This window comes from Centroberyx affinis, unplaced genomic scaffold, assembly GCF_046629955.1.
Source record: "Centroberyx affinis isolate AG114_WGS23_722 - 3 ecotype Tasmania unplaced genomic scaffold, CSIRO-AGI_Caff_v1 ptg003169l_1, whole genome shotgun sequence".
Classification (NCBI taxonomy): domain Eukaryota; kingdom Metazoa; phylum Chordata; class Actinopteri; order Beryciformes; family Berycidae; genus Centroberyx; species Centroberyx affinis.
The window spans coordinates 87,235-98,972 of NW_027281222.1; the positions used below are offsets into that span (position 1 = coordinate 87,235).

At 42.2% G+C, this 11,738-nt stretch overlaps 1 protein-coding gene across 1 annotated transcript in view; it reads left to right on the forward strand.

Moving 5' to 3' along the window:
* The window catches only part of LOC139659947 (netrin receptor UNC5C-like), a 68,345-nt gene extending 56,879 nt beyond the window's left edge, over positions 1-11,466 (forward strand). Inside the window, exons 12-18 of the mRNA XM_071537969.1 lie at positions 184-271; positions 437-608; positions 5,750-5,983; positions 6,825-6,974; positions 7,096-7,260; positions 8,230-8,408; positions 9,514-11,466. Coding sequence (XP_071394070.1) covers positions 184-271; positions 437-608; positions 5,750-5,983; positions 6,825-6,974; positions 7,096-7,260; positions 8,230-8,408; positions 9,514-9,673 — 1,148 coding nt within the window. The 3' untranslated portion in view covers positions 9,674-11,466. The remainder of the gene's footprint in view (positions 1-183; positions 272-436; positions 609-5,749; positions 5,984-6,824; positions 6,975-7,095; positions 7,261-8,229; positions 8,409-9,513) is intronic.
* Positions 11,467-11,738: the final 272 nt, after the last annotated feature.

Below are 11,738 nucleotides of genomic sequence, written 5' to 3' on the forward strand. Positions count from 1 at the left end.
CTCCTGTCCCTCTCTGTGCCCTCACTGCCTTTGGCACTTAGCAAAAGAAACATAGTAAACACAATCATGATAGGCATTGACAGGACAAATAGCTGTAAGGACTCCTCTGGTGTACATGGCAACTCACAAATCTTATGTATGCTTGTATCTATGTGTGTCTGTGTGTGTCTCTGTGTTCTCCAGGGGTAAGTCTGCTGATTCCAGCGGGGGCCATTCCTCAGGGCAGAGTGTATGAGATGTATGTGACGGTTCAGAGGAAGGACAACATGAGGTACGCAGAGCTGTCTGCCACAGCAACAACCCAGAGCTGTTTACCCCTGTCAGCACCGCCATGTCTCACATACACTGAGACTCCTATCATATCACTACTAAACAGCATGTGTATGTGTGTGCACGTGTGTGTGTGTGTGTGTGTGTTTTCTCTGTGCACCTCCAGGCCATCAGTGGAAGACGGCCAAACAGTGCTGAGCCCAGTGGTGAGCTGTGGGCCCCCTGGGGCCTTGCTGACCCGGCCCGTCATCATCACCATGCACCACTGTGCCGTGTCTGACAGCCAGCAGGATTGGCTGATCCAGCTCAAGAGCCAATCACAGCAGACCCAGTGGGAGGTGAGCTGTGCGATGCTCAAGGAAAACACTGTGGGGTGGTAGATTATAATGTCTATCATGGTGGTTGAGTTTGCAAGTGTGTTTTTGACAGTTGGAACCAAATCAGCATAATGTTATTTTGAGGTAGCGGGGACTATTGAATAGATGTGGTTGCCCCCTAAAAAGGAGGCAGAGGCATAATGTGTCCACTAGATAATGTATGTTGGTTGACTGAAAAATTCTACTCAACATTAAAAAACAGACTACAAGAGTGAAAGGAAAGAGAAAAGGGCTTGTGGAAAACAAAATGTTGAGTTGGCATGGGACAATAGCTAGAATGTAAGAAGGGGGTTGAAAGGATGAAGGGGGTTAACTTCCCCTACCAGGTTTGTGAGGCTCAACACACACAGAGAAAAATCCTATTACAGACAGGTGCTGAAAAAGTAAACCTCTGATAGCAGGAAACGGCCTGGGACTGTTTTTTCCCCAGACTGTTCCTTGTACTTTAATAAATGCCTATTTGTGTTTGTGTGTGTGTGTGTGTGTGTGTGTGTGTGTGTGTGTGTGTGTGCGTGCGCACGTATTTGTGTTTTTGGCACTCCTGTGCCTGCAGGCTCCATCATTAACAGTGCTGATGATGATAAGTTGGGTTGCTGTGTGAATGCCTTCTGCCTATCTTCTCTCTCTCTCTCTTTTTTGCTCAGTTTGCTCCCTTTTTCTCTCTCTCTCTGTCTCTCTCTCTCCCTCTCTCTCTCTCTCTCTCTCTCTCTCTCTCTCCCTGTCTCTCTCCCTCTCTCTCTCTCTCTCACTCTCTCTCTCACACACACACACACACACACACACACACACACCAGTCTAATTACCAAAAGGAGATAAAATGTAGAGAAACTATGCATCTGCCATAACAGAAACTGCTTAGAACTGGTTAGCAATGGTCCAGTTGTCATCTCTCTCTCCATAGCTGTAGATTTCAAATATTTGTATCTACAGTACACCTAACATAATAAGAAGATGAAACTTCCCATAGGCAGTTATAAGTATTTCCCTCTCACCTGTGAAGAAGGCATGTGTTACATTTCAGTAATAAGAATTTCTTTATGACCTTTGTTCCATGTGTCTTCCAGAGGCTACTAGCCATCACAGGCCTGGCTAGTTGATTTTCTTCCCACTCTTATAGCCAAGACACTATTATTGGAATCCAGCTACTTAGCAACTGCCTAGATACAATATATGGCCTTCTGTCAGTTCATCATTGAATAGTGGCTTGAATAGCATCCTTTTCAGGAACTCTTTGCACAATTTCTACCACTGATGTAATGCTATGGCATGTATACCAGAAGAAAAACTGCCAGAATAGCCCACATGTCGTTGTGACTTTGATGAATTGCCTGGGAGCAGCCAATAAAGCTCAGTGTAAGCTGAGTATTTTAGGGCAGAAATAACTATTGATTATATCTCTTGCCTGTCAGAAATGCGGATGGTAATATCCAGGGTGACGGCAACTTGCTTTATATGAGCTTCTCTACCCACTGTGACCAACACCAAGGCATATGTGTGCTAGTGTGAAATATTGCTTCATATGACATGCTCTGTCAAGATATGTATTCATCATCACAGTAGAAGCAGGAGCGAGAGAGGAGGGGAGTCAGACACTTGTTTGGAGAAACTTATAATGTGCAAATATTTGTTTATATTATTATCACCCAGCGTGAATAGTCATCAATTCCACTGGAATGCTTCCAGACATTCATGACCCCCCCGCCCCCAACCCCCACCCCCACCCTACCCCTGCACCACCCACACACACACACACACACGCAGCGCCATAGAGGAAACATGGTTGTGTGATGATGATAAAGACAGCAGGTCATAATGAGGGACATGTGGGGCTTTCTGCATCAGTAATTCTCTTACAAAGATTTATCCTCCTACGCCACTAAGAAATCTCCACTGATGAATGCAGTGAGAAATTTGTGAATAAATTATAGTGTGTGTTTGTTTGTGTGTGTGTGTATGTGTGTGCGTGCGCGTGCATGTGCTTACATGTTTGATTGTGTGTGCTCGCACACGTGTGTATTAAGCCGAAGCCTACTTTTCCACTGTATGTTCTAATTATCCCCCCAATAAGGAGCCCTAGTGCCATCCCCCAGGAGCAGTTAAAGAGTCTAATGATCAGCCATAATACTGCTGTTAAACGGCCTAGCTCACAATAAAATACTGTAATTCCTCTTCTGTCTCTCATAATGGGCTGAATTAATGCCAATGTGCTGCTCACAGGAGCGTTAGGATTAGAGAGAGAGAGAGAGAGACAAAGACACACATAGAGAGAGAGAGAGCAAGATGAAGAGAGATCAAGAGAGAGGGTGAATATATATATATATATATATATATATATATAGGGAGAGAGAGAGAGAGAGAGAAAGATGACGGAGAGAGAGACAGACAGACAGAAGAGAGAGAGAGAAAGACAGAGAATCAAAGGGAGAGAGCAGCCCAGGCCTCCTCAGCCCAGACACCCATAATGAAAGAGAAATATGCCCTGGCATGAGCACTATTACAGGGGTCAACTACAAATGGTCTGGATACTCACTCTCCCATTAGCTCACATACACAATGGTGGAGTGTCAGACATTACTAAGGCCATGACACATAGGATGCGTTTTTCTGCTGCTCAAACGCAAGGCGCAGCTGTGAGCGTCGCCAGTAACAGAGAGAGCAAGAGCTCAAACGGTTCAAGGAGTATGGCTGTAACATTTCTTAGCATGACCGGATTCACATTACAGATATCTGTCATTCATTAACGACTAGTTAAAATGCTAATTTAAGATATCACTAATTTTGACTAGTCAAAATGTATTCATAGATATCTTGAATTATCAATCTGACTAGTCAAAATGCAATTGTAGATATCAAAAAGATGTGTCATTTTCACTTCAGACAATCCGTACGTGCTCTTCAGTCCAAGAAGTGGAGTACTTATTGAAGAGAAACATGCACAAACATGAGCATAACAACAACCAATGACCAATTGTGTCTGCTGTTGAAAAGAGGTTAAGTATTTCATTTCAGACTGGAAATTAATTTAATCTTGTACTAGTTTATGGCTTAGTTTGCAAGACCAATATCCATTGTGAAGCCTCACATCAGTCACGTCATGCACAACAGATTTGTATATATAATAATTCTAACTGAGAGGTCTGAAAATCATTTTGACTAGTCAAAACAGAATTACAGATATCTCCGGTTATCATTCTGTATGTGTGACGAGTCAATTGAAGATATCTGTGACGTCATTATCTTAAAAGATATTTTGACTAATCAAAATGGAATTACAGATATCTTTAATTATCATTCTTACTAGTCAGATCGTAATTGCAGATATCTTGAATTACCATTCTGACTGGTCACAGTCAGAGGAGTCAAATTGCATTTGTAGATATCTATAATGTAATTATGGATAGTCAAGCCCAACCATTTTATGTTAAAACGGCTTGCCATACATGGAGCGTTACATTATTCTGGTTGCCATACGACTATCTATGTAAGCTAACCTTAAGTAAAAAATGGGATAATGTTGAAATGGACAAGAAAGTTAGAGATAGCTCTGCTTTTGTTTGAGGAAGAGAATGATGAACTATTCGATACTGAGGATGTAGTTAAAGTTGGGATGTAGTTATAGTTAAACGTTACTCACAGGGAAAAAGTATACATCCCTCTATGCGTGGCTATTTTTGTCTCTCTGTCTGACACTGATGTAGTGTGCGATGTGGATAAAGTTGAGACATGTTCAGTGTGCCCAGGACAGCGCCTGAAAACACACCGTGTTCAAAACGTGAGGTGCATAGTTTGGAGGAGTAGGGCGCCTACTGCAACCAAACCATTGAAAATAACTGATAAAAGGCACAGGCATGTTCAAAAATGCATCCTATGTGAAAGCCTAATATATACACACCAAGTGTACATTTCTAAAGGACACAGCTTGTATTCACACACACACACACACGCACGCACACGCTTTATTTCTGACTTTGACTCTCTATTTTAAGTTCAGATGGCAGATTATAAAGACCGCCTCATTGACTTGTTTGAATGTGATTGGTGATGAGAGTCATCTGTTGGATAGGACAGCTGATAGCCAATCAGCTGATAGCCAATCAGCTGATAGCGTGCACGACTTCAGTGTTTGCCAGAACTAACACCATGCTCCATTTGTGTGTGTGTGCAGCTATAATGTGAGTTGTGTAGTTTATATTTGGAACTGGTATATATTGACAATTGCACAGCGTTGGTGGAGGTATGCGCTCTACTAAGTGCCAGTGAGTTCATGCTTTGGTCTGAGTACTTCACAGTACCTCACAGATATTTGATTTGCCTCCAGGTTGAATAATCTAGATGTGAATTGTAATTTTCTATATTCCAGAACCACACATACTTCAAGTATCATTTGAGAATGACAAGCGAGTGTTGATTGAGCAGGAGTGACTAATACCGTAAACTCTATTTCGGCATCCTGGCTAAGTTCTGATACCCTGCAGGGGGGCAGTTCCCATAACCAGTTTTCTAGTAATTTCAACAGTGATGAGTGAAGCTTTTCAGGCTCAATGTTGTTACACACACATAACACACTCACACCTGGATCAACTAAACGCTTGTGTGGGCGCTAAACCTTTTGTGCTCGTCAAAGTGAAAGAATCTTATCTACTATTCAGTTGAACAAGAATTTAAAATAGGGAAGGAACAGTGACACAGACTTTTTGTGATTTTTACCGATTTGATATGCATACTGGGGGTTGTCAGGTAGTATGTGCCAAAATTGAGGAGGAGATTATTCAAATGACTTACTGCATCTGATGTACTAAACCAGAAAGCATTAATTTCAAGTTGAATTGTGTATGTCTAAAGAATGCATGCCTCACCTTTTCATTATACACCAACTTGGCCTACTGTGGACTGCTGAGCTGCTCCTAGGGCTGAAAAGAATGGACGGATGGATAGCACCTCTCTCAGATCAGGGCCTCAGTACCTACATGCAGCCTTCATTTTGTGTAACTGTCACGCAGATGAGGACACGCACAAATCCTTTGACTCTTTCTTCCTTTCTTTCCCTGTCTCCCACACTTAAAGTTATTTCCCGTTTTTCCCTCTTCCTCTCCACACTCAAGGATGTGGTGGTGGTAGGAGAAGAGAATTTCACCACACCATGCTATATCCAAATGGATGATGAGGCCTGCCACATCCTGACAGAGACCCTAGGGACCTACTGCCTTGTGGGCCAATCTCTCAGCGCTGCCACCACCAAGCGCCTCAAACTAGCCATCTTTGGCCCTGTCACCTGTCCTGCCATGGAGTACCACATAAGAGTCTACTGCCTGGATGACACGCAGGATGCACTCAAGGTAAGCACCGCGGGCTGCGTTTATGTGACTGAATTTATGTGTGTGTGTGTGTGTGTGTGTGTGTGTGTGTGCATTTATCCATCCATTTGTGAATGAGTTAAAGGTTATGTAGCAGAAAGAAATTGTGTTTGTAAGCATTAATAATGTTTTTGAGTTTGTCTTTTTGACTGAGTTGTTAGTGTGAATGTGTGTGTGTGTGTGTGTGTGTGTGTGTGTGTGTAGGCGTAGCCAGCAGATGACGTGTGGGAGGCAGAATGGGAAGTCTTTGTGTTGGTATGCCGCAATAAGGGGAGAAAGGCGCATGCATTTGAATAGAATCTCCATTGCCAATTCCTCGAGAACTGTAGCTGCTGTGCCATCAAATAAAAAAACATATTTATCCCCCTTGCTCCACTGTTGTCTCCTCACCTCAACTTTGTTTAATACCTCCATCCACCTACATGGAGGAGCGATAAGGAAGGATTATTATATTGGGGAGGAATATTGTACACGGTTATTAGGTTTGAGAGTGGGTAATGAGAAGTGATAGCGATCTAGCTGGATGGACATTCAAGACGGTTTCAGATGGCTGGTCTAGACTCACTTCATAAAGCCTGCAAAGAATGCCTTGAATTTACTACGCAAAACTGGTACATTTGATTTGTAAATTTCCACTGAAGCAGCTCTAGCAAATTGCACAACTGGCTATGGCAACACTTTTTTTTAGAAGCAAAGTAAATGAAAGAGAGAGTAAAAAGGAAGCTGCAGCACTTTCAAACCCCTCCCCTGAGGTCAGTAGACATGGTGTTATATTATCTTTTGGTACGCATTAATCTTGATGAGTGTGTGTTTGTATATTTAGGAAGTCCTGCAGATGGAGAAGCAGATGGGCGGGAAGTTGCTGGATGAACCAAAGACCCTCAGCTTTAAAGATAGCACCCACAACCTGAGACTTTCCATCCACGATGTCCCCCACACTCTGTGGAAGAGTAAGCTACTAGCCAAGTACCAGGTAATCTAGTCATATACCCTCGCAGAAGAACCACATCATGCAAATACACAGTGTGGCAGGCTACTTTCTGACAAGTCGAGTAACCCATATGCCCTCCTCACTTATCTCACTTTCTCTGCAGGAGCTTTCCTTTCAGCAAGTGTGGAGTGGGTCTCAGAGGAACCTCCACTGTAGCTTTACCCTGGAGCGGTTCTGTCCCAGCACTGTGGACCTGGCCTGTAAGCTGTGTGTGCGCCAGGTGGAGGGTGAAGGACAGATTTTTCAGCTGGACACCACACTCTCAGAGGTACAGTAGGGTCACATATATTCTTGGCTAAATCTAGCTCAAACGCCAAGTTTAATTTATAATAGCATAAAGTAATGATTCACCTTGTCAGGATATGTGCAACATGGGAATGTTCTGAATTTCGATAGAAATCTTTAATGTTCTGAAGATGACTTTTAAGCCCCTTTTTTCAGATTGTTTGCATTCAGGGATAATGCAAAGCACTGTTCATCTGATGTGGAGCTAATACATTTCCTCCTCTACTTTACTCGCCCTATCGCTCTATTGTGTGAGGGGCTGGAATGAGTTTACTCTTTTTCCCATTTCCTCTGCTTCTTATTGATATGTTCACATGGACAGATAGGACAGGGAGTCTTGACCCTACAGCCTTCATCTAGTCTTGCCTATCATAGGCCCATGCAGAGCACAGTGGAGCAGAGGGGGAATAATCACCCTTCAGTTGCGCTGTGGTTGCTTCACAAAGGCCAGCTGGCCTAGAGAATAGAGCTTGAGGGATGGAGAAGCACTCAGGCTTTGTGCTCAGTAATGAGATGAATTACAGTACATGCACTGAGAGCTGTGTCCCTGCCTGGCCTTGGTTCATCTGTCTCTGTGTCTTCCCTTTGTTTCTGTAGCCAAACCTAGAACACTAGTTCCTTCAGATGTAATATACTTGAAAAGTTCTGAACTTGCTGCAATAAATGAATGGCAATCAAATTAATGAATTTTCATTGAACATGTACCAGAAACGTTCTGTGCTAGAAATCCATTTTAGCTAAATTTGAACAGACCAACCATGACTGACGGCTAAAGACACAAGGAAGGTGTATTAGCTGTGGAGATGATGTGAGATCATGTTCAATTACTGTATGTCCATCCAGCCCACAGCCTGGAAAAAGTCATGTTCCAACCATGACTACATCCAGCCATCGCTATATCCTCTGGTGCTAACTTAAGTGTGTCTCTCCTCCTCCCTCCCTCCCTTTCCAGGACACCCAGAGTATTGACACGTCTCTGCTGGACCCAGCCAGTAACATCACCACCCTGGTGGGGCCCAATGCCTTCCGCATCCCCGTCTCCATTAGACAGAAGTTGTGTGGCAGCCTGGATGCACCACAGACCAGAGGCAATGACTGGAGGATGCTGGCCCACAAACTCAACCTTGACAGGTGTGTATGGGAATAGGGCAGGTGTATGTTATTCATTATTCATCATCCACCAATATCACCTTAGAGATTCTGTATTACAGCAATCACTGTCACTGTCCTGTTAGCCTGTGGACATACATACAGACAGACCAGGACAGAATAAATAAAACAGACAGAGAGAGAGAGGGAGAGGGAGAGAGACAGTGACTGAGAATGAGTCCTTTGTGGTCATAACTTGTCCGTATAAAGGCCATCATTAGGTTGTGCTAATGTTGTCATCAAAGGGAGATGTATGAGATTAGAGGAGATGAGATGACGAAATAAGTGACTTACTTACTTAAGTGACAAAATAAAACATACTATGAGCTGTGTAAAAAGAAGATTTTGTGGGCAACATGACTGCATAAGGAATAACACTAGTTAACTAATCTGTTCATATTTGATACTGATTGTTCTGTAGTGAATGTAATTCATTTGTTAACCTTCTGCTTCGTCCATGTATGGAAACCCTGTGTCATGCCAATAGAACATCCACTGAATTTAACCGAATTGAATTGAATTGACAGAGACAAAAAGATAGAGAGAAGCTCCTCTTTTCTATCCTTCTTTCCTCATGTCTTTGACTGTCTGTGATGGGGGCGTGTGTCCATTTATAAGGTCCCAGCTCAGCGGGGCAGCCTTATCACAGGCAGCAGCTGCAGATAGACGAGACCACTGACAGAGTACGGAGTGAAGGGAGGAGAGTATCAGGGGGGGACTTGAACCAAACCCTCACTCACACACTCACACTTACACTGAAACACACACATACACACACATCAGTCCTCACACAGCAAACACACAAAAAAACACAATTTCTTCTTACATTCATGTCATCTCCACATTGAACAGAAAGGTATTGGCCACAGAGGTTTGATAAAATTGAGGGAGAGGAAAATAGAGAAATATTTGAGTTAGAAGATAGCTATACAGATGAAAAACTGAAAAATGTTTAAATAAATCATTTTTCAAATATGGCAGCACACCAACTGAGTCTTCTGTACCAACCCAAGTAAACCAATTCCTCTCGTTACCTCCTCTTTACAATCCTTTCCACCCCTTTTTTTTTCTACAATCATTCACTCAGGTATCTGAACTACTTTGCCACCAAGTCCAGTCCCACGGGAGTGATCCTGGACTTGTGGGAGGCACAGCATTTTCCTGATGGCAACCTCAGCCGTCTGGCCCAAGTACTGGAGGAGATGGGACGTCATGACAGCCTTGTTCCTGCAGTCACTGAGCACTGACATCTGCCCACCAGGCAGTGTGACATTCCAGGGAGGAAGAAGACATAAAAAGATCGAAAGAGAGAGGGAGGCCCAAAAGGAGGAGACTCACTTGGCACCACAATGACAAATGCACGTACACACTCACAGATATGTGCGCGTGCACACACATACACACACACACAAACACACACACACACACACACACAGAAGGAAGAGGACAGAAGGAGTAAGAGACTGCACAAACACAGCTAGGTCTATGCAGCTATGACCCACTTAAACATTGGCAAAAAAGGGTGTAAAAACTTGGAGGGTAAACAAGAATCCCTGCCAGTCATTTTTCTCTGGCTGTTCCACTCTCTCTGGTACCTCTTGATATTTTTGGCTCCAGTTTCCTTGGAAACAGCTGTCCAGATATTTGGATGGGTATGGACTGTCTGGATATTTGGATGATGCCCTCACCATGGACAACAGTCTCAACAGTGACGGACTACCAGAGGTCACGGGATCAAGGTGCAAGGCTTGAATCAGAGGAAGCATCTCTCACTCTCCCTGCCCCATATCAATCTCCATGGCAACCCCATGGATGAGTATGTGTTGAAGTTCTGTGATAACATAGTATTTAATAATACACCTATTTATACATAAATATCTCTCTTTTTTTGTATTTTATGCTGCCTGTTATGGAATACTTTGCATTATTACTGCAATGTGTCCTCACAATTTTTTTCTCTCATTACTTTGGACTGTGTCATAGCACCTCCTAGTGGACTCTTGCAGTAATGATTCATTCTGTCAGCCACAAAATATTACATGTACATAAGCAGAACATTGAAGATGTAATCATTTTACAGTTTTAGTATTGCTGTCATAACTACTATTAATGCTTTTCATTCATGTTATGTGTTATTATTGTTTTACAATTATGCGTGCTTTTCTTACATAATGTATTTTATAATTCTTTAGAATATTTTTGCTAGATTGCATTGGGTATGTTTTTTTTTTCTTTTTATGTTTTTATGTGTGTATTTATAGGGTTAATTGGCTGATTAGAGCAGTCCATCACCCCTGTATGGAGGGAGATCAATAATTTTCCAAAATAATGAATAAAATTCATGACTGATGTTGATGATTTATGTTTCCTTAAAGATGATGTCATCCACATGAAAGAGATCAGGCAAAGAGGAGAGAGAGATACGGCAGGAAAGGGAAGATGTATGTGGTTTGTTAATATAAGTATATTTTTGTAGGACCAATACAACTGAATACAATTGCCTTTTACCAAATAATAAACATACAGTGTATGACGTTAAATTTAATACAGAAGTTGATCATCAAAATATCAAGTGTCATTTCTTGTGTTCAGAACTGAATGGGATATTCATCTTTGACTTTTGGAGGAGAATGAAGATATTACATCAGATTTCTGTGTTTATTGATTAACGTTCATGGCAGAAACCATCAACAGTATGATGACATTGACTCTGTGCATAGTAATTAATGATAATTGTAAATGCAACATTCCTTTGACACAGCAGCACTTGTGGTTATTCAAGTGTTCTCGGTTGATCTGATTTTTTCATCACGGTTGTACCAGTTTTCGTAAAGCCGTCTATGCAAACTTTGCATCCTTTCAAAACAATCTGTCCATTCTCAATGCGCTAGCCTTTGCAATCCATAGTTCTTAAGCTTCATGGTTATTATTGTGTATAGTGAGAATGTAGCCTGTCCGTTTCTGGCACTCTCATGATGTTCCTGGCAATTGCTTGCATTTCATCTGTCAAGTTATTGTACAAAGTGTAAGAAAGAATTTTTAAGACTAATAATAAATTATATTTATATGCAACACTGAATATGGAGCCTCCTTGTTTGTCTTGCCTTTGAGATTAAACAATCCGTCGGCTGTGTCCCACAAAAACAGATGAGCCTTGAAGACATAAAGTCATTTTATTGGGGAATGTTATCCGCATCCACTCACGCACTCTCATAATCACATATGTACAGATTAAATAAGGCACATGCCATAGTGGTGGGGTGGATGGGGACTTATTCTGTACACAAGTTACAGACAAATCATCAAAAACAC